Source organism: Atractosteus spatula, chromosome 2 (genome assembly GCF_055471065.1).
Source record: "Atractosteus spatula isolate fAtrSpa1 chromosome 2, fAtrSpa1.hap1, whole genome shotgun sequence".
Lineage (NCBI taxonomy): Eukaryota > Metazoa > Chordata > Actinopteri > Semionotiformes > Lepisosteidae > Atractosteus > Atractosteus spatula.
Genome location: NC_142707.1, coordinates 38,101,450 through 38,128,744, shown reverse-complemented (window position 1 = coordinate 38,128,744; position 27,295 = coordinate 38,101,450). Strand labels below are relative to the sequence as shown.

At 34.7% G+C, this 27,295-nt stretch overlaps 1 protein-coding gene across 1 annotated transcript; it reads right to left on the bottom strand.

The window, feature by feature from the left end:
* Positions 1-293: 293 nt before the first annotated feature.
* Positions 294-26,394, bottom strand: tmx4 (thioredoxin-related transmembrane protein 4). The gene is made up of 8 exons (XM_088909149.1): positions 26,187-26,394; positions 20,341-20,456; positions 12,500-12,545; positions 11,793-11,921; positions 10,419-10,464; positions 8,970-9,071; positions 4,575-4,638; positions 294-1,808 (listed from the first exon to the last, which is right to left on the bottom strand). Exons 1-8 carry the CDS (start codon positions 26,384-26,386, stop codon positions 1,552-1,554), a joined length of 960 nt encoding a protein of 319 aa, XP_088765275.1. The 5' UTR covers positions 26,387-26,394; the 3' UTR covers positions 294-1,551.
* Positions 26,395-27,295: the final 901 nt, after the last annotated feature.

Sequence of the window (27,295 nt, the reverse complement as noted above, 5' to 3'; positions counted from 1 at the left end):
GATTCAAGTGTCAACATTGCAATACTTACTTCCCGTCAGATGTTTTTCTATCAAGGTTTATATCCTAAAAATGCTTTAAGTATAAAATCTAAATACTTTAGGAATCTATATAAATAATCAAAACATTAAAAAAATAAAAAGTAGTTATTACAATATAACCACTAGTGTATTAAAGATCACTTCTATGTTTTTTTTGCATGAATGAAGGTTGCTTGTCTGTTAGAGAAGGTGCCTGGATATTCTTCTTCAACAATCAGCAGAGTAGTCAAGAAAAACCAGGAAACCACCTCTATAAGATACAGGCCACATCCTGAAAGGCCAAAGGTAACCACACTGGCTCTGGATCTTCACATCTGCGTTCCCTCTTCAAAATCATTTTCAGACTACAGTAATGATGGTACAAGAAAAGCCAGGACAAAATAACTCTTGTGGCACTAAAGATAATGCAGCTCTCTGTCAGCATAAAATGTTTTGCTGGGAGGCCATTCTAGGCTAACATGTTGACAACTGAGTGTGTTGTGAAGTACTTTATTAACTGACAAATACCATTTTGTCTATAACAGATTTAAAAACAATGTGTATGAAGATGTTGTGGTAAGCATTATGATGACAGTCATTTTATTCACAACAACCTGCCTGACAGTGGACAGAGAACTCTTCTTTGACATAAACACCTTTGGTTCAGACTGAGGGCTACCTAACTGTTCAGCTATACTGTACATTAAGCCACTAGTCTCTTGGTTCTTGAAAGTCAGTCCAGAAATGTTGATTTTCCAGCTGGACAATGCAAGATCACAAAGTGCTTATGTTACAATAACACAGCTTCAATAAAAAAAAATAAATGTTATATTTCTTTTGTGTAACACACAATGATTACATCTAACTAAATCTAAATCTTATGAAAAACAAACTTCAAGATCATGTCAGATATATAGTATGGCGAGATAGAATGATTTCTTTATATTTCAATCTATGAATCAATATTTCTATTACACTAAGATCATGAAATGTACTGTAATTGAAAAGCAAAAAAACATGAGTGCACTGTATAGTAACACCAGCATTCTGGAAATACTCAAGCAGGTACTTGCTGTAAAAAAATAAACATGATGAAAATATGTTTTTTTATAAAATGGTCCATGATTGATTTGTCTCTTTGGTCCTGATTTATCAACCTAACGGCCATAAAATTAGAGAATGTAAAGTGTCACATATACCAATGGATGCGTCAATTTGACAATAATAAAAGAAATCCATTGTGGAAAACATTTTAGCAAAATCACAGAAGGACAAGGGATTGATCACAAGACATATAATATCTGATAGCCCAAAAGTAAGCACAAGAAAGTCAGACTTGCAGAATGACAGGGGACATTCATCTAGGTAAAGTGTGTTTTGATAGATCTAACTGGGAAACACCTTAAAATGCAACAGATATTCCTCAGCTGACCATTTCAAAATAAAGAATAGAGCTATACAATAGCATGAGGGCCAGGACTTTACCTTCTCTAATGTATATGTCCAGTCAATGCATCTTTTAAGACTTTGTGGTTAAGTCTCTTCCTCTGTATCTGGTACTTGAGGTTTCCGTTTCCTCACTGTGCTCTCGGCTACCTCTTCAGACAGCTGGGCATCAGTTGTGTCTGTTCCTAGATCTTCTGGAACTGGGGCCTCCTCTTCCACAGATTCCTCAGCTGATGTCTTGTCACTGGGATTCCCCATTTCATTTTCTCCATCAGAAAGGTGCTTTTCTTCTGTAGAAAAGTCCTCTTGTTCTTCATCAGAACATTCATCTTTCATATACACTTCTGTCAATAAAGCAAATGTATTTTCTTGAATAAACTCCCCACAAATCCTCAAAAGAAGCACAAAAACACATTTCTGTAACAACCATCTCGTTCCTGGAAATGTTTTTGCAACAGAAATGAATTATCACTATTATCAATAGTCCACAGAAACTGACTATTTTCTAGTTTCTAGTTTCTAGAAGACTATTTCTCAATAGTTGACTAGAAACTGGAGTGTCTTCAGTGAAATAACTTAAAGGCCCTGTAGTTGTGAATGCAAATTTATTGTTCATTTGTTTAGTCATGTAACCTAAAATCATTTTTGAAAATGTCTAATAATTTCACAATGCCAGAACAATATATCAATTCAAGAAACATATTTCAGATTTATGTTAAAGACAGGACCGTATCCTGAAAAAGGAGTAGAGATGAAACATTTTTGTCGGTTAGTCTTTCAAACATACCATTAGTTAATTCAGATTGTATCACAGTCCTCAGACTTCTAAAAAGATTTTCTTTGAGATCTTTCTGAAATTTGACTGTACAAAGACAATATCAGGTACAATACAAGATTCAAAGATCTGCATACAGAATTTTCAAAGAATCCAATTAATAACTTGTCAAATTACGGAACTTTTTTTGGTCCAATAGGTATGATATCCACTCAAAGGTATGTTATGACAGATTTATTTTGTAGGTGACTTTTTTAGTTCCCCCGAAAGGCCTGGGATTTAGAAATAACTCACTGCTCAACCCAGTGAAGCAGTTCCAACTATTTTTACACCTTCGATTCTGTCATCTGCATCTTTGACTTCATAACAAAATTTTAATTTTAGGTGAATTTTTTAAAAATAATTTATTGAATGTCAACAGATCATCCTAAAGATCAAATTACAAATACATGAAGAAATAAAAAAAAACATTTCAGTCTGTTTCAAAGCAAATGTAACACAAAAGCACAGCATAACCATGGGAATATTCAATATAGCACAAATTTCTGTGGTAAAATCCAAGGATTTGGGGGACAAACAATTATTATTTTCTGTATTATTATGTCAAGGATTTTGTCTTCTCACCAGACATAAAATTAATATACAGTATGTGATTAAACTAATATAATGAAACTTCAAATTAACTGTGTGAGTTTTATTTTTTGGCAAGAAGGATAAAATAGTGTATTAAAGCAGTTAAGCAGGTCTCCTAAGCAGTTCCTTCAATCTCTCCCACTGTACTTCCCTACTGAGCTTCCATAGCAACATATGCGCAGATGTTTACACGAACTCTCATCCTGTAATTCACTTTTCAAACAACATACTTTTAAGTGTTTTAGCAGAAGTTCAGAAAAGAATGGTGGCAATCTTTGTGGAAACCATAAATGTATGCTACATGCTTTGATTAGCTGCTTTGTAGATTCATTATTACTGACAATAAATCCAAAACAAAAACAATTATAAGTGTGATACACAAGCATTATAATACCACTAATTATCAATTAGGCAATGCAAACAAAACAACCTGTCTGGATATCATGAAAAGCATACAATTCTAGTGGAGGACATGTTAAAATGTCAAGGAAAATGTTCAGAAGTAAAAGAAAAAAGTAGAATTTAATTCAAGGGAATTTAAAATTGTATAATTAACAAAACCTCATTTAGAATAGGTTAAAATGATTTTGGTCATTTTTGGACTAGAATTAGTACAGTCAACAGTAACAGATACTGCACATTCTTGTGTTTAAAGGAAAATCTTACACCGAAAGGCTAAAGAACTAAATCTGTTCTTTTCCATAGTTCCATAGTGAATCGAGAAGATTATGAAGAGACTGAAGGTGATCTGAATACTGTGTTTGATCTTCAAAGGTATTGAACACGTCAACTCAGTAGGCTTCTTCAGAATAAATAGTGAAATAATAAACAGAGGATTTACAGTAAGTTGAAACAATAGGAGAGTGCAGTTAAAACTGAGAAGCACTTCTTACACAAAGGAGTGTGGGCATCTGGAATAATTCTTATTTCCCGATTTTTGTGTAGTGCTTTTCATCCTAAAGGATTCGAATGTGCTTTACAAATAGAAAGAAACCCACTTATTCCACCACTGAAGTGTAGCACCCAGCTGGGTGACACACAACAGCCATTATAAGTCAGCGGCCCCACACAGCACATCAGGTAGAGAAGAGAGACATTACTTTAGCAAATGAATTAAACTACACGTGTTATCTAATCTTGTTTTCAAAGCTGATCTCCCAAAAGCATAGGGTGCAAGGTACTGTAGGATACACAAGCTCAATTACCACCAATTAACCTAACAGCTGTATATCTTCACAAGGTGGGAGGAAAGAGGAGCACCCGGCAAAAACACACATTCGCCCAGGGAGAACAGGCTCCACTAAGACGACGCCCCATTCTGGACCCAAATCCACAGCCCAAGAATTAAGATGCAGTAACAAGAACCAGCACACTGGGCCATCTGACCTGGTTCATCAGAACAGTCAAAATATTTTTCACCCAATGTGTTTATGAATACATTTATATATTTTTTTAGCATTCTGTGTAAATGTTTTCTACATTTGTTAAATAAAGGATATTGTTTTATATTGTGAGCATGACTTTCATTTAAAGACATTTTTAGATACCAAAAATTCTAATTCACATAAAAAAAATATTCCAAAGGTATCTATGTTTTTGTCTGAAGAGTTATGAACTAACTACACATTATACATTTAAGTGGACATAAGAGAGAGAAAATACTGTAAGTGTCTATATATTATTGAATGCATACCACTCTTACCTGTTCTTACTTCTTTGTACAGTGGTTTAGACGGACATAAGCAGTCTGCGATCAAAACCAACATCTGCAAATCACAAAAGATTAAATTTGTACAAATTCAACTTTTATACAGTACAAAAAGCTTGTAGTTAGATTTTCTAGTATTTTGAAGAGCTTTGTAGAGTTCACTCCACCTACTTTTTATCCTGAACAGGCTTCAAAATGTAACCTTAGTTATAGAACATGAAGTTCTATGAAACCTAAAAATGCTTGTACTGGAACAGACACTTCAAAATAAACTGGAATTATTGACCAAAAAATGTAAGTTTAATAAATACTTAGGATAACTGTCAGCACATCTGCAAACAGTTCTGTAAAAAACAGAAAAAAAACCCACTGTAGGTAATGGGTCTAATTACAAAGCACTGCTTTTCATATACTGTATAACCATTCACCCAAAAAAAACAGTGTATGAGTATTATGTGGAAGCCCTTCTTTATATTTCTCCAAACATTACTAACCCACCGTTTTAACATTCTTTATGATTACTAAGCATTTAAGATGGTCAAAATTATGTTATCAAAGAATTGTGTTATCATTGTGTGCATAAAAAATATATTTTATTTAGATGTATCATTATTGTTGATAAGAAGTGTAACAAAATTATCCTTTCTCTTCCTTCTTACATGTACTGGAAATGTACAGTATGGATTAATATAACCTTTACGGTTTTATTTTTACTCTGTGTGTAGCAAAGCAATTTTTACTTTTTAATAAAATAAATAATACTGTGTTCAAAAAAAGAGTTTATTAATGCACACCTTCACCAAAAATAACTGCAAAAAATGTTTAAATTAAATTCTGACTTTGATCTCCCTCCTACCTAGAAAAGCAAAGGACCGGGGCAATTAGCTCATTTTCCAATCTTAACAGCACAAAGCACTCCATGCGACTTCAGTTCCCTTTTCCCTACACAACATCTCTCTGCACATTAGATAATGGCTCGTTAGCTAACTAATTTCAGACTTAGCCAATGAATGGCAAAGATGGATTGCTTCTAAAGTTGCTTCTAGAAATGACCAACCTCCTTTCCTGGCTGTCTCAGAGGGAGTGGCAAAATACTTCCCTCCAGCCCAGCAGAAATAGTCTCAAGGGCTACTTAGGGCAGTGATACTTTGAAGGATGGGGTTTAATGGTCAGTTATGTAAAGTTACCTACTGTATTGGGCAATAATTTTTGTCAACTTTACAATAGTGAAGCTTAAAAAGAGAACACACACAAAATAGCATACAATATATAAAAGAAAACTTTATATAACCTACTAGAGTCGACCCCCCCCCCCCAATAATGGAAGTAGTATATTCACGTCACAGTTCTCTGGCTTAACCTCTCTAAAAGCTGTATAAAAATGGGCATATACAGTATGATGTTAATAAACCAGATGGGTAGCTGCGTCAGCATGCGTAGGCTGCAAAGGAACAAGTAATAGGTTTATTCTGTAGTGGCAATGCTTGTTAATAAGACAGAATTAAGTGTTGCTGTGCTTTCCCAAATGAGGCCCCATCTCTCTCTTCATCTCTGTGGTGCAGCCACAGAGAAACTATTCATGCAGGCTGATTTAAATATGTTTTCTTTTGATAAGGGACAGCTCCCAAATGGGGATGCACTTAGCTAAGCCTGGCTATCATGATCAATGGTCATCCATTGGCACCTAAAAGTCTGCAAGATTCCAAGGGAGAGCCTCATCCAAGTGGTTTACAACCCCAAGGTCAGAGGGCATGGTTACTCATCATCAGCCAATCAGGAACTGGTAGGGCCGAGTAACCCACGTGGGTCTCTGATGCCCATGAGACTTTCAGCCAATGAACGAGCTGAAGTTCCTCCAGGTAAAAACAGGCAACACAGAGAGCCTTAAAGGACTATTCTAGAAATTCTAAAGGGAATTCAAAGGAGAATTCCAGGCCAGGACGGCCCAGGAGCAGAAAGGCTCCCAAGGGCAGGACATTCTCGCAGCGCGCCTCCTGACCATCCTGAGACTCAGCCCGGACAACCACGGAACGGCCAGTGTGTCCGAGTGCCAGAACTTTTCTCTGTTCTAAGAGTCTAGAGCGGAGGTTGCCACGAATAACCAAAGGATCCACCTGAGGTTAGCACCAGCAGCAAGCCTCGTGAACAGGTCGGAACTGTGGACAGCTGAATCAGTATTCAGAACTAGCGCTTCATCAGGAACGAACCGGTCCTCTTCCTGACTTGCTGGGACCCACAGTCATCTTTTCTCCTGTGCACAAACTTTGCTATTTAAAGCCAACACTAACTAGCCGGTCAGTGAGCATCAGCAGCGCACCGTCGCAAGCCGCACAGCACAGCCTGGCACGGAGCCAGAGAACCCGCAGGAGATCTGAATCCCCAGAGATTGGATGAGTATTCAACTTCAATGCATTACAGCTCGAGAATTCAATTGTTATCCCAACCAGTTGATATCAATTTCATTCCTAAGAGTTATGTACTTGTTTAAAGTATCCAATGCAGAAGTTATAACCAAGTTCATTTACGAAACGGTCTAAATGAATGATATACTGAACGTATGTCCTCTTGATATATGTAACTCTTCGTAACTGAATGAATATATACCTTTTGTATTCTGATAACCCTCTCGATAAGATCTGTTAGGTTTACATGCATATTCTATGTATTAATAAATGTATCCTCGTGTATTAGTACCTGTGTGTGTGCGTTTTTGAGTTATATCGCAAGGTTGGATTCTAAAGCCATTAAAAGAATCAATTTTGTGATTTACTGCTACAATTAATAATTGTCCCAGTAAATGCCCAAACCCCTACAGAACTAGTGCCTCGTGAGAGCACACTACAATTCCATGCTGAAAAAAAGGAGAGAAAACACAACATTTCGGCCGTGGAGCCTTCTTCAGGTGTAAGAGAGACAAGTCAGTAGGCAAACGTAATGTAGCAGGAGAACAAAGGCTGGGAGGGAGGAGGAGTGAGAGGCGGGAGCAGAGGACAGAAAGAGAGGCCAATCAAGAGGCGTGAAGTCAGAATGTATACATCAGAAAGACTACCGAAACCAAACTTATCCTGCAGCTAGGATCACACATTCCCCCTTCTCTTAACGACAGACTACTCTTCTTTTAAATTTTCTCCATTCATTTGAAATTTCATTTCACACCTCTACACCTATTCTGACTTCACACCTCTTGATTGGCCTCTCTTTCTGTCCCCTGCTCCCATCCCTCTGCTCCCCTGCTCCTGTCCCTCTCACTGCTCCTCCCTCCCAGCCTTTGTTCTCCCGCTACATTACCTTTGCCTACTGCCTTGTCTCTCTCACACCTGAAGAAGGCTCCACGGCCGAAACGTTGTGTTTTCTCTCCTTTTTTTCAGCATGGAATAAACCTATTACTTGTTCCCATGATGTTAATAAAGACACTTAGTTAAGTTGATCTGTTTCAGAGGCAAGGACAGCATTATATGCCTAATGTTTAGTGGTCACCTGTGAATACTGATGGCACTGTACTTCTTAAATTTTTTAAACTATATTTGCTAAAATTACAAAGTGCCTTAGTTATCTACAACAGAAGACACTGTCGTCTTCTACATTTTTAAGTATTCATATCCAAGTTACACATACCTGCATAACAAGAAAAGAAAACCTCTAAACACATATAGGAAAATATTTTTTAAACTACATGGTACTGTATGGCTATGTTGCATGGGCGGAGCGGTGGCACTGTGGCTAAGGATCTGCGCCTGTGGCTGAAAGGTTGCTGGTTCATATCCCGTGGCCGGCATATCCTTATCCGTTGGGCCCCTGAGCAAGGCCCTTAATCCCAGCTGCTCCAGGGGCGCTGTATAAATGGCTGACCCTTTGCTCTGACCCCAAGCTTCTCTCCCTGTCTGTGTATCTCATGGAGAGCAAGATAGAGTATGCGAAAAGACAAATTTCTAATGCAAGAAACTGTACATAGCTAATAAAGTGATCTTATGTTATCATGTTGGGGTATTAGCAAATTCAAACATTTCCAAATGTTTTAAACACCTAACGCTCACAAGTTTTGAAACCCTACTCTACCACACTAAAGAACTACTAATTTTCCAATACACACTACCCTGAAATAACAGGTGATAATTAATTTGATTTCTGACTGATTGCAATTAGAATGACATCTGAACATCTCCAGTATTTCCTATTAATAATACATTCTATTCGTGATAATATATGCAGAGTATAGTTGACAATCCTGGCTAGAAACATAGTCTGCTTTCTTATGTGAATATAGAGTAAAATCAACTTAAATTACTTAAGGTCATCAGTTTTGTTGAAACATGATGACAAAACATCACAGGATTTCAGCATTCTTTAAATACTCAGTCACAAATATATTCAATGCAAAGTTTCACATACCAGTCCAAGGAGCAGTCCAGTTAGCAGTGTAACAAGAGCAAAGGTGAGATAAGATCCCCAAACTGGAAGACCAAGTGTCTCTGTCAGGTAGCTGTGAATTTGCTATTAGAAAAATAAATAAAAGGTGAAATGGTGAAAAGGTGAAATGTTATTCTGCACACAATAACAAATTCATTCATTGTTTCATCTACAGTAGATTCGTAGTGCAGGACTTATGTGGCATTTGTTATTTAGTACAGTATGTTTGTTAATGTTTCTCATTTTACAAATTCTGTGTGATATAATTGTTTTGTATTACTTTTGAGTTTCTTGAAAAGTATTTATAACTTAAATTGTATATTATAAATATTATACATTGTTTCCAGAGAATGTTTGGAAGATTTCAAATAAAAAGTTATTTCAAAGCTAAACCAAAGAAGATAACGTTTACCACTGTGCAGAAAGGCAGAAGGCAGTACTGACTTTTTTGCCTTGTACACATTCTGCAAGAAGCTTAGATGTGTCTTTTCACAAGCTGTTCCTCAAATGCTGATTAAAGTATGAAATAACACTCTTAGCAGAAATAGCACCAAAGAGGAAGAACACATTTTCCATTAAGAAATACATTTAATTGGAAAATGCAGCTGTAAATCACCACTTTAACATCAAAATGCCTCTTGCATATATTGATTTGTGCAAAAGGACAGATTAAAATGTTTGAAAGATTTCTAGAACATCAGTTCTTTAGATCTTTTTTGTGAATCTGTGTGTGAAATGGATAAAACTTCAAGCAGTCAAACTTGTGCATTTTGTTTTCTTAAAGCAAAAATGAGCACTTAGTTTTAAATACTACAGAAAAGAAAACAACCATGAATAAACAGTTCATTTAACAGCTAAACCATTTACAGTAGGTGAACCCCTCTGACAAAACTAGCTTTACTTTTTACAGACAAAAATCAAGCATTATGTTAACATTTAAACATAAATATCAAGCATATTATATTTATGTACTAATTATTTGCATTATATTATAAGGGCACTGATTAAAATATTATATTATATTAATAAATACATGAGCACAATTATACGTTAACCTACTACTGTATATAATCTACAATTTTACACTAAAAAAAGCATACATTAAGTTGAAATGTTATACTGTATATTCTTACTATTACTATTATGAGCTAACTATTCATATTACCAATAATTGTGAAAGGAAAAATATATTTTAATATAACATTTTAAAGATTCTTTTTAACATTTACAAAGAATTTGTACTTATGTGAAGTTTAGTGACAAATTCATTACATATCACATGTAATCACAAACTTGAATCAGGAAAAGGGGGGAATTTGCTTCCTAACTTCATGAGGTTGATTTTAGCTATGCTACAGAGGAAGTTTTCTGTAGAATTCAGTCCTGGAAAATAAAATATACAGTATAAAACAGTAAAAAGAACTCACGTACTCTAATCCAAACAGAAAGTCGAAAAAGAGCAGCCATTCCTGTCATCCTGCGGAAAAAGAGATCAGTTGAGTCATAAAGCAGGATTTAACAAATTCCCAGCTGTACATCAGCAGGGTTCTCCATTATTACCTCTTCCTACTGATAAGCCAACTCCACCTTAAATGTTTTTCTGGCTGATTGTTTTAAAATTAACTAAGCTAAAGAGAAAACTGTTCATTAACTATTAGACACTAATGAGCATGATGTCTACTTAAAAAAAATAATGCTTAACACTAAACGACAGATTATTCCCAAAAACCCAACTACTTATTCTGTTTGTTCTGGCAAATGGTCCTGGGATATCTGTGATGTATACCTGAGAGAAATCTACAGTATAAGAATTATTTTTAATGGATTCATTCAGATAAATACCCAAGGTCTTTTCAGCTTCTGAAGTTGACAGTGATATACTTAAAAAACATAGCTTCAGTTTTTCTAATGCTATAAAACATCACATTACTGTACTGTATGTTACAGCTACAGTATACCTAATGGTAAATGTTGAAAGTCTTATGTGAAATGTTATTATAAATTAGTTTCTCATAATCTTATAATTTCCTCAATAACATCTGCTGGTTATGTCTCTTGTGAGGTAAATGTACAGTATATCACTGCTGTACAAATTGTATTGCGGTACTATACAAATAGTCTAATATAGATTTTTTTTCCAATCAACACTACAGCAGGTTCATCCAGAGGGCAACAGATTATTGAACACCATTCATTAATATGATGTGAGTTTAGCACCTGGGTCTAATTCAAAAACAATTAAATGGCCATAGGAAAAGGTAAGATGGAGTGAGGAAAAGATGAATGGATGTAGGGCTATTTGCATACATGTAAAACATTTTTGTTATTTATTGTGTATTTTATTTTGAAAATGGGTAAACAAAGCATAACAAAATATAAATCACTTTTTACTCAGAATATAGTTATTTGAATGGTAACTCATTTATGCTATTTGATGACACTGTATCTTCTGTCAGTACACCTAATGTGCTGACAGGAGGTGTCTGTTCACCCAGACTCAAGAAAGAAATTTAATCTGTAGTCTATCTTGTAAATCTGAAGCAATATCTCTGGTAGCAAAATATTAAATTTTTTCTTACTTTGGCATGATCCTGTTTATACAGTATGTACATTTATGTATGTATGTTTATGTATGTTTAGGTCCCCAAAACATTTATTTTAACCTGGGAAATATAAAATTAACAGAATGAAACAAACTATTAGTGTTCTTGTATGTACTGTGTGTGAACAAAGTTGTGTTTCATACACTTTGAATTGAATTAAAATAAAGCACAAAATTGAAAATTGGAGAAAACTGAAAATTACACAATGGAAGAAGGAGATTTCCATCCAGGTATAGGTTCCACCGATTCCCACTTTTTCTCTATAATATAACTCTGAAGATCTTCCACGGCTCTAGAAGACAGATACCTACGAAAACTCCCATCCTTTGCACTGCAAAAGTAGGAAACAGAAAAGTGAATACAGCAAGTTAAATAAGAATACTAAGATACCATTTCAAGAACAGTAGAGAAATGTCACAGTAACAGTTGTGACCAGGTGTATTAAAAGAAAATGTTGAAAAATATCTGAGGGAATACAGAAACATTTATTAAGAATATTATTATATAATATGTTCAGAAGGAAATCAGTTATTGCACGAGTATGGTTAGGAATATTACCTTGTCTAAATAAAAAGATGATCAAATTTAATTGTCAGTTTACCTATTGTTCCTATGTGGATTGACTTTGCTGTATGAAAGCTTATTCATAGGATGAAACACTTCTTTCAATATCTATGAAATGGCTTTTTATACTGAAGTTCGAAAAATGAAAATATAAACCCTTTTGTTCCACGTTTTTTTTCTGTCCAGCTATGACTTCTCACATAAAGAAGGGCTTGTAAATAAAACTCAAAATATGCAAGACACACCTGGGAAGATTTCTTCATATACAGTACTCAAAACAGTAAGACCTGTTATCTGTGTACTCACAAACTCTCAATGGCAAGTAGAATATATCAAAAGACTTACTGAACAATTGTTGGCAGAGTTGTGACTAGAAATCTTCCACTCAAACCTGAGACAAATGAATAAAGCAACATTAATTAAAATGTGTGGAATGAAACTTTTTGGAATGCAACCGTTGGAGCTAAAAAGTTTAATATTTAATCAGCGTGGGAGTACAGCGGCCTCTTGATGGCTCAGCTGTAATATGATTATGGTTCTACAGGCCCACTGCACCTAATAGTTCAATTCAAAAGTAGCAATTATCCACAGAAAAAAGGCTATCAATAAGGTATTTGTCATGTAACGTCTTTGTGTTCAAACTTGCTGACTGGAAAGAGGTTACATTCAAGGACTACTGCAAGCATAAGATGGGTATTTATGTAATCATGAGAGAACGGATTTATTCCACATTTAAAACGGCATGTTGTACAGGGACAGTTTTTTTTAAACTTAAGGGTTTTAAAATACACGTTCCACAACAAATGTGCTTCAAATATTTAAGATCAATTCCATCAATTTACAAACCTTTTATTTTAACCTGAATTTATGAAACCAAATAAAGAATAAACAGAGAATAATGGATAAATATAACATAATCAAGAAAAGATGTCTGAGGTAAAAATGCTGGATGCTTTGACATTATACCTTTCAAAACTAACCCAAAAATCAAATATAGTTTGAAAACATTTATGGTAGAAAATGCTGCATCTCTACCTCTGGATTCCAAAGCCGTGTTAGAATAAACCCATATTTTTGCCAAATTTAAAGTTTTGCTACGGCTATTTCAAATGCTAAATTAACTCAATTTTCATGTTTATGAATGGACCTGAAAACTCCAATATCATAGATTTTAACTTTCATATGTTAATAAAGTTTCTAGCATCCCACAAGCCTAATAAATTACATGAGTCACTTGATTTTTATTTTAGTTTAGTTTAGTTTTTATTTCATCAAATAAAATGACAATAAAAAACTTTACAAGAGTCTTATGCCATTAAATAAATCCATTAATAGAGTTTTTTTTAACAATGCAAAGATGTTTATTAACCAGAGACATCAAGAGGTTTAATACAGATCTAGTTTTAGTGCAATTCTAAGGACATAAGCACCTTCAGTTTAATCCATTTTAAGGGTAGTAAGTTTACTTAAAGCAATAAATACAGATTATGTTTATGACATCGGTGTACTATTGCATATAATTGGGGAATAAAATCAGAGATTTCTTGAAGTCTCTACTAAAGGAATAAAAACGTGACAAAAAGCCTTGATAAAAGTAAAATCTTTTAAATTAGTTATTCAGTGTTAACAATGGATAGTTAAATATTTGTACTACCTTTGGATGTATTTTACAAACACAATCCCTTTTGAAGAAATCGTTTAATGGACAGTGAAAGTATAATATAAATGAACAAGTAAAGGTTTATTCCATGCTGAAAAGAGAAGAAAAGAAACACAATGTTTTGGCTGTGACACCCGAAGAAAGCTCTACAGCTGAAACACTGTTTCTTTTATTCTTTTTTCAGCATGGAATAAACCTTTACTTTTTCCTTTGCAGCCTACAGTACGCAGGCTGACGCAGCTACCTACTTGAAGCTGTGGATTATATTTTAAAAGTTAATTTTTTGCTGAAATATTTAATCAATGGTGAACTGTAATCTAACACCAGAGTTTAAACACAATGCTTACAATAACAAATGCACAAGAAAAGATATAACAAGAAAATAGAGGAACACTTATTTTATTATTGATGGATAATGTACAAGGATAATAGCACTATCATTGCCAATGACATTATTACAGTGGTAACTCATTTGAAAATGTAACATCAGGAAGGAAAAGGATGTGCCTGTCGATATTGAAACTACACAGTCAAAAGACACCCTACAAGTACCATTCTATTACAAAAGCTGTACTTTATAATGGCACAAGTGACATTATGCTGAATATGCATATTATATTAACATGCTGATTTGCAGAAATCTTAGACATTTTAAAACACAATCCATAGTAATCACATATAGCATAAAAATTATCCAAAGCCTCTAACTGTGTTATTATAACAAATTTGACTAATATTTATATACGTTAGCTTAGTTTGGATGAGAAAAAACCCAGCTTGTCATATAACTAAAAATTCATAATAAACAAAATCTTCACTAAAATAAGTCAAGGTAAACTAAATATGACAGCAGATACTGTATAAAGTGTTGCAGAATCACATTAACCAAACAAATCTAATTCATTCATTGTCAGATGGTCCCCAGTATAAGCATTATTAATTCCAAAAAAAGTTCAAATAAAACTGTTTGTATAACAAAATGCATGTCTATCAGGATTAACTGTAAACTTAAAACAACAAGGCTAAAGGATTTATAGAAATTTCACCATTACGATCATCACAAAATTGTTTTTCTTTGCTTAAAGAAGGAAAAATGTAGAGCAGAACAATGCAAAACTACGTTTGCATTCCATGTTACAATACCCTATCTTTTTCAGCTATTTAATATCTCAGAATGTGATGCTAATCCCTTACTTATAAGGAAAAAAAAAACATTCTTAGCTCAGAAATAATAGTTGCCAAATAAGGACTTTAGCACTTTATGACATGTAACTGAATAAGTAATCTTTTCTTGTCAAGTGCCATAAGGGATTCTTTCAATAATAATCATACAGAAGCAGGATTCTGACAAACTGCCTGAATAATCTGAATAATCTGACAAAATAAATTAAAAGAGTAGACTGGCTATGAAGACTATTGAGCCCTGTCTGTGTAATAATAACATAAATGCCTGCAAACATCCTACAAGAATAGGACTAAGCTTGAATGTACTGTATACCTTACTCTATCATTCAGGCATGTCTCTGTGAGTTAGCTTACAGAATTATTTCTAGGAGCTATATGGACTTTCTTGTCCTTAAGTTTAAGCAAAGTCTGTGAAGGTCCATGAGCAAACCCTACTAACCAAGGCCTGGTCTACAGTTAGATTAGCCACGTCATCTATCAGGTGGTCTACGTGCGATCTCCATATGACAGGTGAGAATCACAGTGAGTAAAATGTTAACAGAGCTTTTAGTAATGTGTGTTAAATTCTGCAGGTGTCCTGAGGGATTATAAAATTTGGTGCCAACCATTCTTAAACCAATAGTAGTTTTAGCTGTGCTCTCCAGCAGGTATTAACACAAAGCATTTGTAACACAGCAGGACTTCTAGAACATATTTTTAATTAGGATTTCACTGCCACTTCCCTCATTGCTTTGATATGGACAAAAGTAGCCTAGGAATGAGCAAAAAAAAATAAGGGGGAATTAGTTTAAGGTGCTTAAGTACTATTTACATATTCTTTCATATTTAATAAATCATTTTACCACCCCCTGAAAACTTAGGTAAACACAAAGATAAATGTTAATTTTAAAATGGTAAACCTTCTAAACCTAGTAATCATTACATGCATACTATAAATAATGCCTAAAGTTTAGGCTTGCAGTTAATCATTATTTGAACATTTAAAAACAACAGAAAATATTGTAACAGTGGTTTGCTAAATTTTGCTGTTTTGAAAGATGTAATCTCACAAGGAAAAGAAATGGAAGACATAGGAGTAGTAGAAATAGAAACAGTCTCTGAAAAACCCTGTATGCATCTTTTAATTACAGTGAAATGTAAAACCTATTAAGGCACTTATAATAAAGACACAGTAACTTTCTTATTTCATGTCGCTTTAAAATTACACAACATTTAAAAGAAAAATAATTTCATCAACTCTTTCTGCACTGTTTTCAATCATAAGGTAACATACTTCACAATTAATAAGTATAATCTAAACTACTGAAAGCCCTTAATAAGACCACTTGTACTTTCCAAAAGTAAAGGGTTAGGCTTAGATTTTACAATTTTCCAGGTCTTTCACCAGTTAAGCTGCTGAAAGATGAGAAATGAACTCACTCCCCATTTTAGTAATTTTATAGCTCCATTTTTCTGTTGTTAAAGATAAGAAATCAAATGCACTGAATTCTGATTTTCTTGAGGTCTATTATCTTTTGCAGTACAACTTCAGTATTTGATGAATCTGTCATTTAAATTATAAATGACTTCAGCTTTACTGCATCTGAAATGGCTATATTGCTGAAATGCTTTTCAGTAATTGAAGTGGACTAAAGGTACTGCATCAAACAGCAGCTCACACTAAAAACATAATTACAAGTATAATTAATTCACCAACCCAGTGTCGCTGTTAAAATATGCATACATCTCATTTTATAAATGGCTTATGTAGTTCACAGTAAAGTACATGTACACATTTTCTATTTTTTTATGTCAGGAAAAGGCTCTTCACTGTTAAGAAACTCCGTATAGCCTATTTTAAATCAAAACTTTAAAAGTATTCAGATCCTTCCTATGGTGTCCCTTTTTGTTGCAATTACAATTACAATTTTTAACATAGTATTTTAGTCAAAACCATATTGCTCAGACAGAAGACTTACAAGGATATGTTACAGCAAATTTCAGCAAAAACTAAATGGAAAAAAATTAAGTTGACTGCATAAATATTTTGACCTGTGCTTGCACAAAATATTACATCCAAACCCTTTTTGGTTGAATCTCTACCATCTTTGCATCATCTTTACAGCGACATGCAATTTTTGCACATTTTGTCGTCTCAGCAAATTTGCTTGACCTCACATTGCTTGAAGGTTGCTTCTGGGCAGGAGTTTTCGAGTCTTTCCACAGATTATCTATAAGATTCAAGTCATGACTTTTGACTGAATGACTGGCCATTCAAGGTCATTCACTCTGTAATTCTTAAGACACTCATGCAAAACTTTCACCTTATTATGTATTTCCCTATTTGACTGAAATAAGTATAGTATTTTTTGTTCAAGTTTCAGGTCTTAAGCAAGTTTTCCTCCCTGATTTGACAATACTCTGCTCCTTCTACTGTATGTTGCGATCAGTCTTGACAAGCTTTTGACATGGGATTATAATATAATACTACCATCAACATACATGACAGTAGGGATAAGTGTTGATACAGTGAGTGATACAGTATTGAGTGACACAGTGTTGGGTATACATTAGATGTAACACTTTACATTTAGATCAATAAGTTCCAATTTAAGGGGAGGTACAGTGTACAGTGGTTAGCATTGCTGCCTCACAGGGCAGGGCCTTGGGTTCGATTCCTGAGGTGCTATCTCTGTGGAGTTTGTTTGTTCTCTCCTTGTTCACATGTGTTTCCTCAATGTGCTCCAGTTTCCTTCCACAGACCTAAGACATAATGGTAAGTTAATATGCTTCTAGGAAACTCTGGCCTTGGTGTGATCGTATGTGTGTTTGCGTCTGTGTGTGGCCTGTACCATCCAAGGTGCATCTTGCCTTGTACCAGTTGCTTGCCTGGACTGCCTCTGACTCCCCCTCAACCCTGTACTGGGAAGTTAATCTTGTCTGACCACAAAATTTTTTGCCGCATGCCTACTACACTACATAGTTGCTTTGTTGAAAACTCAATGTGGGATTTGAGATTGTTTTTTTACATTCCTTACAAGCCTCCTTTATGGAGTGACTGAGATATTGTTGACCCATGACATATGCTCCCATCTCAGCCACTAATCTTATGAGAGCCACAATTATCACAGACATATTACTATGTAATAGTAATTCCTCTGGAGGTTCATGCCACGAAAACAGAAGATTTTCATATTTTCTTTTCTCTCCCCTACAGGCTCTGGCCATGGCTACAATGTCACATTCCTTTGTCACTCTTCCCCTGGTGGCAATGGCTCTCTGTCATGCCCCACCATCTCCCATGGAGCCATTTTATACTCCAGGTTCTTTCTCTGCTGGTCTTTAGCCTTCAAGACCTCACTCGTCTTCTTCAGTTCACCACAGAGTTTTATGCATGTGTAATGCAGATTCTTAAGCCTTGTCTGTAGCACCAAGACTTTCTCAACTTATTGCTTAACTCTTTTAGTTGTTTCAGAAATGCATATTCACTTTCAGCCTGGCTGATCTACAGCTAATTAATCTGAGTCACTGCTGGAGGACATCTCTCAAAGTAACATTCTCCAACTGAGAATAATTGTTTCTTCTACTGTTAGAGAAACAGCCATTTTCAAACTGCTTCTGCTGTTGGTGAATCTTGTCAATCAGCTACTGGAATTTACTCGGTCCCAACACCTGGCACATACAGTACATAACTCGTTCGATCCATGAACCCTTGGTCATGGATGCTGAACAGATCCTTCATCTCAGTTTCTTTTTTCTCCTAATAAAACTTTCAGGAAACTTTCTGCACCACCTCAGCCACTCCTGAAATGGCCATGAGTTCTGTGGTTCTACCCCTGGTCCTTTCCAGAGCAAGAAAGCATGCATGGCAGGGCCAAATGACTCCTATGCTTATTGCTGTGATAAAATGAACAATACCAAGTATCTGTCATATGACCCTTCCTGTCATAACAAAATGATTTCACTCTCAGAATATCATTCTTTTATTGCTTCTCAGTGTATTTTGTACCTTGGGACCTAGATGCCATAAAGTAACTGACACAAGAACAAAATCAATTCTAATTTTTCAATTTAAATTTAATTGGGAAAAAGGCAACTGTGTTTGAAAAGTACTAGTAAATGGTTCAGACAAGCTGTTCTAAAAATTAGTCTTATCCTGCAAAGTATTAAATGAATCTACTTGACAGGATCATCTTTACTCTGATTCAGTTTGGTGCAAATAGGGATTTGCTTAGCAGATTTTGCTGATTTTGCTCTTCTCTTACACTGCAATCTAGATTAACGTGTTCTAATCTCAATCCAATCAAGCTGACTAAATCTGATATATACAGCAGTTAGATGCATAAACTGGGCTCTCTTCTGACCAAACTGCAGTAGTCATAATCTCTTTAAATGTTGTTATTATTCAATAATTTCTTACACTTGACATTTTGTTTTTCATATTTTAAATAAATAATTAAAACATAATCCCCTAAACACTTCAAACCATTTTTGAATCCAATTTAAAGAAATACAGATATGTTATGGTGACTATTAACCTGAAACCATACATTATTACAGAGTAAGAAAGTATGCAGGAACAAACGAAGCAATAATCTTTATTTGTGATACCCCATTAATAATTTCTGATTTCTGTCAAGTGCTGGGATAGTAATTTGTGACTAGCTGTTGACATTTTTTATTTAATCCAGTCCTTAGTATAAGTGATACAAATTGTGTTCCAGACAGAGGCTCTTGGTCAGTCAGTCTTGGTCATAAGAAAAATATATATATCTTTCATGCTAATTCAGTTTTAGAAGGGTAAGCAATGAAAGAATAAAAGAGGCCAGCATTATCAACATGACAACCAGCACTTTGAAAAAAATGTGTATGACTCTCAAACAGAGGTTCATCCTCCTGAAAAGGCCTTATAAATTGTCTCAGTGTCCTCTTAATTGATCAGCACACCATATTATTTTACTTTGTATACCTTTTGCAGGATTCTTTTGGAGTTGTGGTAGCAACATGTCTCAACAATATAATCATGGATTGAATTAAATGGTTTCTCACTAATCCAGAATGCATATACAGTAGATTAGCACAGGAAAGCACTAATGGGTTAACTACAATTCTGGATAACCTGAGGATACTGGACTACATTCCACCACAAACCATAGGGCTTCAATTATTGGTTAGTGAGATAAGGGTTGCTCAGCAACACTCATTCACTGTTGTCAAACAGCAGCTGTTTAATACTATCAGCATGTAAAATTGAACAAAAATTAGGTAAAGCATGGTTCCAAAGACTGCCATAAAGTATGAATCAACATCAGACCAACCATGAAATTTGAAATCTTTATAAACCATAAGAGTTCCACTGCACCTGGTTGCTGTGTCACATCTACCTTCCCCACAGTGATGCCAAGAGCTTGGCTCTGCTTTGCAAACTCCTCCCAGTCAGGCTGGATCTGCTGACAAGCCGGACACCAAGGTGCATAGCTATATCAGGACACACAAGATGGACAGGAAAAAGCAAAATTAATATACTGCATTTTTTCTACACCACTGAGTAATTGTATACAGTATGTTCAACATTTTATTCAAATATGTTTTTAATAACTTTAGAAGAAATCCATTGCATAATCTGCATATTTAAATATATATATACATTTTACTTTGTACTGTATGTGTGCACATTTTACTACATATGCAGTCTTTTCAATTTATATTTGAACAAAAGATCCAAAATTGGATAATATTTTTTTTTAGTTTTTGTCTTCTATATTCATTATTTTATTATACTTAGCAAAATAAAATGCAAGGATAACAAAAGCTACAGGCTTTCACTTTACACTTGCACAATCTACATAAAACTACATATATTCAACCTCTTTCATTGCAGAAATATTAAATAAAACTGGTATGAAATACCAAATGCAGAGATGTTTTAATTAAGTGAAAAATCATGTATGACAGTTAACATTTTCTAATATAATACGAGATAATATTCTGTTACAACAGCATATTATATAATTTTATCTTTAGTTTAAAAGTTTAATTTTATGTAGTTTAAAAAAGGAAGCCTCACACCTCTTTACTGGCAACATTTGTACAGTATATGGTATTATACATATATTTAATTCTGGATAAGACATACCCAAGAGCAATTGGAAAACTTTTATTTAAAATATATTTACACTGCTGTAAAAAAGTTTTAAATATTTTACATTGGTCTGCTCTGTTCACTCAGTATTATTCCTACACATATCCATATTTTGTTCCACAAAACGTAGCCTTACAGCTTTGTGAATGTTACAAGAGAATGAAATAATGTTAAGAATACCTGACAAACAACAAATTATATGTGAATGTTAAATGAGATGAATTACAAAACAATTTATACTGTCTGCCTATGTATTGTTACACAAATTAAACAGGAGTAATATATCAGTCAATGTTGTTTCTATAGCAGAAAACACTAGTGGCTTTTGAGTAAACTGCTGCGTTATAAAAGGCGATATTATTTCTTATATTGTTTTATTGTTTACATATACTTCATGAGTGTAGTGGCGTCAAGATTACAAGCTATGATGTGGTTTAGCCCTACAGTACCTGTATGGTATGGTTTAGGTAATGATTAGAATATATGATGGTGTTAGAACACCCATTGCTATATACCGCTCTCCTAGTAAGATTCATGAGTACCTCAATATCTCACTAAATTTAGCTTTACAAGAGTGGCATAAGCAATTTTATAAGCTGTGGGTCTCATCACTTTCATCTGTATTACTTTCAGGGCATCATAATGCAGTGCTTTCCAAAGGGTGAAATTAAAAGCTTCTTCTCTCCTGTAGAAAACTGCAACAGAACATTTATTCATCCCTGCTTTGAAAAATCTAACCCACTCTGTGACTCTAAATGACTTTATATCAATGCACAAAACCTAACCTTGTTAGTTTTTTTTAAAGAAAATTGAATTTTTCACCACAAGCCAGTTTAATACCTTATGCCTTGTAGTGTTTGTGTCTGCTTGCTCTCAGTGTTTTCATCAGGCTATAACACCACAAGACATACATTTGTATTACTATGCCTTATTTTTCCTCTTGGTTACAGCTTGCATTATTGCTACACGTTTTGACAAATTCAAATTTTGTCTAATACAAAAAGCTTTATAACAAACAGCATTTTAATGAATTATTTTATTAATGTACCACATCAATTTCTGGACATAATTATTGGTTCAATGTCATAAATATACATACAGTATATATACATTAATTACATTTTGATTGATATCATGGCAATGTTATCAAAAACATGTCTCTTTATCGCATATGGGATATGTTTGAATTTAATTTTGCAAATGTTACATCAATGAGCAGCAGGCAGGATAGTGTCTTGACTGGCAAATTAATTGAACAAAAAGACTTCTCATAATCCCCATCGTGGTTTAGGTAATGGCGTGGAACAAAAGGCTTATTTAACCATGAAACGCAAGTACAGTCATGTGAAAAAGAAAGTACACCCTCTTTCAATTAAATGGTTTTACATATCAGGGAATAAATAACAATCGTCTGGTCCTCACCAACTTTTATAATCAGACAAATCTAGCCTCAGATAACAGACAACACATAACAGATTTCACTATCTCATTATTTATTCAACAAAAAGTAAGCCAAAACGCAGAAACCACGTGGGACCCTTACTGCTTCCATGGGAATTAAGAAGCTAATTAGCAGCCAGGTGCTGCTAACCAAATGCACCTGATTAGTTGATCATCAGGAAGTGTGACCACCTCTATAAAAGCAGAACGTTTGGCAGTTTGGTGGTCTGGAGCATTCAGGTGTGTCTTAACACCATGCCAAGGAGAAAAGACATCAGCAATGAACTCAGAGAAGCAATTGTTGCTGCTCATCAATCTGGGAAAGGTTATAAGGCCATTTCCAAACAATTTGAAATCCATCATTCTACAGTGAGAAGGATTATTTACAAACGGAGAACATTCAAGACAGTTGCCAGTATTCCCAGGAGTGGGTGTCCCAGCAAATTCACACCTATGTCAGACTGTTTAATGCTCAGAGAAATCGCAAAGAACCCAAGTGCTACATCTAGGTTACATCTCAGTTAACATGTTAAATGTTCATGTTCATGACAGTATGATCAGAAAAAGACTGAACAAGTACAGCATGGCTTTCATGGAAGGGTAGCCAGGAGAAAGCCCCTTCACTCCAAAAAGAACATGTCAGCATGGCTTAGGTTTGCAAAGATTTCTGGAACAATGTCCTATGGACAGACAAGACCAAAGTGGAGATGATTGGTCACTATGCACAACGCTGTGTTTGGCGAAAACCAAACAAAGCTTATCACCACAAACACCTCATACCAAGTGTCAAGCATGGTGGTGGAGGGGTGGTGATTTGAGCTTGTTTTGCAGCCACAGGACCTGGGCACCTTGCAGTCATTGAGTCGACCATGAGCTCCTCTTTATACTAAAGTACTCTAGAGACAAATGTGAGGCCATCTGTCTGATACCTAAAGCTTGGCCAAAATTGGGTCATGCAATAGGACAATGATCCCAAGCACACCACCAGCAAATCTACAACTGAATGGCTGAAAAAGAAAAGAATCAAGGTGTTGGAATATCCAAGTCAAAGTCCAGACCTCAGCCCCATTGAGATGCTGTGGCGGGACCTTAACAGAGCTGTGCATAAACAAAAGCCCTCAAACATCAATGAACTGAAGTAATGTTGTAAAGAAGAGTGGGCCAAAATTCCTGCAAATCAATGCGAGAGACTGATAAACTCATACAGAAAATGATTACTTCAAGTTATTGCTGCTAAAGGTGGTTCTACAACCTACTGAATCATGGGATGTACTTACTGTAGTTTTTCACACATGGCTTCTGCATGTTGCCATATTTTTTGTTAAATAATGACATAGTGGAATCTGTTATATGTTGTCACCTGAGGTTAGATTTGATTTTAGGACATGTTAAGGACCAGATGAATTTTTGTTATGTCTTGATACAGTGTATATAAAACCATAGAACTGAAAGAAGGTGTACTTTCTTTTCCACATGACTGTATGTGAAGAGGTCATTTCTCATTATGACTGAATAAAGTAACACATAATGAATTGGACAAATAAAACAGGAATTAAAAGTACTAAAATGTGATTGAGCACACATTTTAAATGTGACTTGCTGATTAATATGATACATCTACATTACATTCAATCAAGAACAAGCATACTGTACTGTATATAGCAACAGGCTAATTTAGCTTTGACCATCTTTACAAACAAGATGCAATCATTATATTTAATCCATCTTGTTATTTAATATTGGTAAGAAGCTGATTGGGACCAAAAATGTATATTTTAAAAAGATAATAAATGATCCCACATGTTTGTATTAAATGAAATGTAATGTACAAAACACAATAAATGACAACTGCTCTATTACAAAAAGTATAGTAGGAAATTGATGTAGTAGTTTAATGGAATAGTGTTTACTTTGTGATTTGCTGTTTTATTCCATTGAATGTACTGTATGCCAAAGTTACAGATGTGAGATACACATTTACGATATGACAATACTTTGTCTTATAAAGGGAGGCTTGTTGATAATCCAGGTTTACTCACATTGTTAAAATTTGAAATCTTCCCTGAGTAAATTTGCTAAACTTTTTTGGGAATTTACCTTAGTCTTATACAAATAAAGTTTCTGAGCCTGGTTTACTGCACTGAATCACTAGTCCTCCCAATTTTTACATTGGGTTCTCAATCATACAGGGCCTCAAGAAAAACACATAATATCACAGTATGTTTTTTATTGACAGAAATTTAGTAAAGAGGTCTTTCTTGAAATCACAGACATTATAGTCTAGTTTACATATAAGGGTGAACATATTTGACTGAAATCAATTGAATCCAAAAGGCACTAATTTCAAATAATTTTTGGTTTACTTTCTGTGTAGATTACACTTACTGGCCATACAGTACCTACTGTATGTAAACAGAGATTCACAAATCTCATGAACTGCATATAGAGTTAACTCTTAAAGAGCATTAGACACTTGGGGGAAATTGAAAATTGAAACACATTTTAATGATTTTCAATTAAAAAAAATCTGTGTGTTTTTATCTGTAACAGAGAATATACATTACTATGTCAAATCACTATTTTAAATTTCTGCATTTCTACTAGGGCTAAGTGTTTTGAACCTTGTATTACATAGAACAAACATTAAGCTTTAGAAACAGTCTTAATACAGTACATCCGATCCAAGAATATTGTTTGCATTAGGTTATGTACACACCACTAGATCTGACATGGACATAGTTCCTCACTTTGAAAGCAATTAAAATTAAACATATTAAATTGTTTTCCCCTTTCTTTCCAAAAAGAGACAAACATCTTACTGTCATTTCAATGTGTGAAATACAATGTATAACTATCACTACTGTACTGTATATCGCTCCATAGTGCATGTTTAATCTACACTTGACACATTACGGTTACAATTATAGATACTGTATATCCTACACAATAACTGGCGAGTTTACGTGACCGGTAAGTGGTGTTGCATGTCTTATCTTTTAGTTATAATTTATTCCTGTGTGTAAACCATAGCCCAAATACAAAAAAAGACAACGTAATTTTGATCATCTTGACCAGACTCGCTTGCCAAAAAAGGACTATTGAACCTACTGGACATGTGGCCATCTGTGGATCTGAATTTCAATATTCAATAAAATAAAACAAATGCAAAACCATACTTACAGTATGTCAAAGTAATTCAAGCATAAAATACGATTCGGCATATATAAAATATACAACGAATTTTTGGGTCAGTGAAAGAGGACACATTTTCATTTATATACAGTGACATTGTTGCAGATAATGTCTTCCCTCCACTTTTGTCAAAATGTTTCAGTTTTTAAAAAATGAGTAAAGATGATTGGGCATTGCTGATGATGATACAGCGCAGTTCCGCCTTCGATACGTACTAGTACTACTGTTGGCATTAATACTAAATGATAAAAAAGCCACCAGTACGACAGTTCCGAAAGGGTGTTCTGTACAATTAATTGGGATCCCCAAATATTCGTTTAATTAATTTTGCACAACGTATTTGTACATAATTATTTTAGGAAAATGGCCTGAATATGACTGCAGTTCTGAAAACCCCGCCTTCTTTTCTAATCATACATATATTTCATACTTACAATTTTAACATCCATTCACCCTTAAGGATGAGTGTCCAGTTGGAGTCAGCAACTGAAAGCACTTTGTTTTCGACTCCCGGGTATGCAAACACTGCCGAGATGGTTATTAAAAGGAGTAAAAGTGCACAATAGATGATTCTTTTTTGTAAGAATTTAAATTGTTCTAGCTTTGTTGTCCCCGCCATGTTGACAGCGCACATGACGTCTGCCAGCAAACCAGGAAATAGAGCTGCCAGCCTTTTAAGGTAGACCACGTCGCTCATTGCGCACTGCGTGTACTATACGACTTCTGATACTAGGAGTTCTTTTCCGTAACGATAAATCATTTATTTCACAAAATCATTTAGTTCATTAAACTGAAAACGAACATCTTAAAATGTTTTTTTTCTTTTTTGACAGCTTTATCGAAGATAAGGCTAAGAGTTTTCGATGCATTTTGTGATTTTGTGTTCCAACAAGGCCCACATATTATGTTTCAAAATTATCTTTAGCAGTATTTTTGTTGCAGACAATTCATCTCAAAACACATTATTGTTATTTGTTTTAGACGACGTTGTATAGCCAGTTTGAACGCTAACGTTTCTGGAATACTTCGTTCTTCACATCAAATGAAAGAAATGTATGTAATAACAGAAAAATGCTGTTGCACTATTTGAATTTGTAATTTCACTAGTGATACCCACAACAAATGTTGATATGGCAGCAAATGAACTCATTGTTGCATTATAAATCAGGGTTACGTTCAAGTAGTCGAAGTCAGGACCACCTTATGAAAGTGATCTGCTTCTGATGTGTCCACCATTAACAAAAATATATTTAAAAAACTCGTACTGTATGAAAATGCCATGGGAGCAATGAGTGACATTTGCTTCCTGGAGACAAGCATTGTCATGTGGAAAGAATAAGAGATTCCTTGTCTTCCTGTAACATGGGTGGAGCACAGGTTCCAAAATGTGGTCAGCATATTGTAGCACAGGGAGATTAAAATAAGCAGTAGCACTTTAACCTCTGAAATTGCTGTTAATGGTCCCCCAGGACAATGCCATTGCCCTGCTGCCATGGAAAGACCACAGTAAGTCTTTCAGCTAAGGTTGCCTGGTAACTAATCA

Bases quoted from the DNA above. Each gene is read 5' to 3' on its own strand.
- tmx4 (XM_088909149.1), bottom strand. From the start codon at position 26,386: ATGTGCGCTGTCAACATGGCGGGGACAACAAAGCTAGAACAATTTAAA. The intron at 10,465-11,792 runs GTAATTTTCAGT...CTTTTTCCGCAG, and splicing joins AAATCTCCTTCTTCCATTGT to GATGACAGGAATGGCTGCTC. The intron at 4,639-8,969 runs GTATGTGAAACT...TGTGATTTGCAG, and splicing joins CTGGACTGCTCCTTGGACTG to ATGTTGGTTTTGATCGCAGA.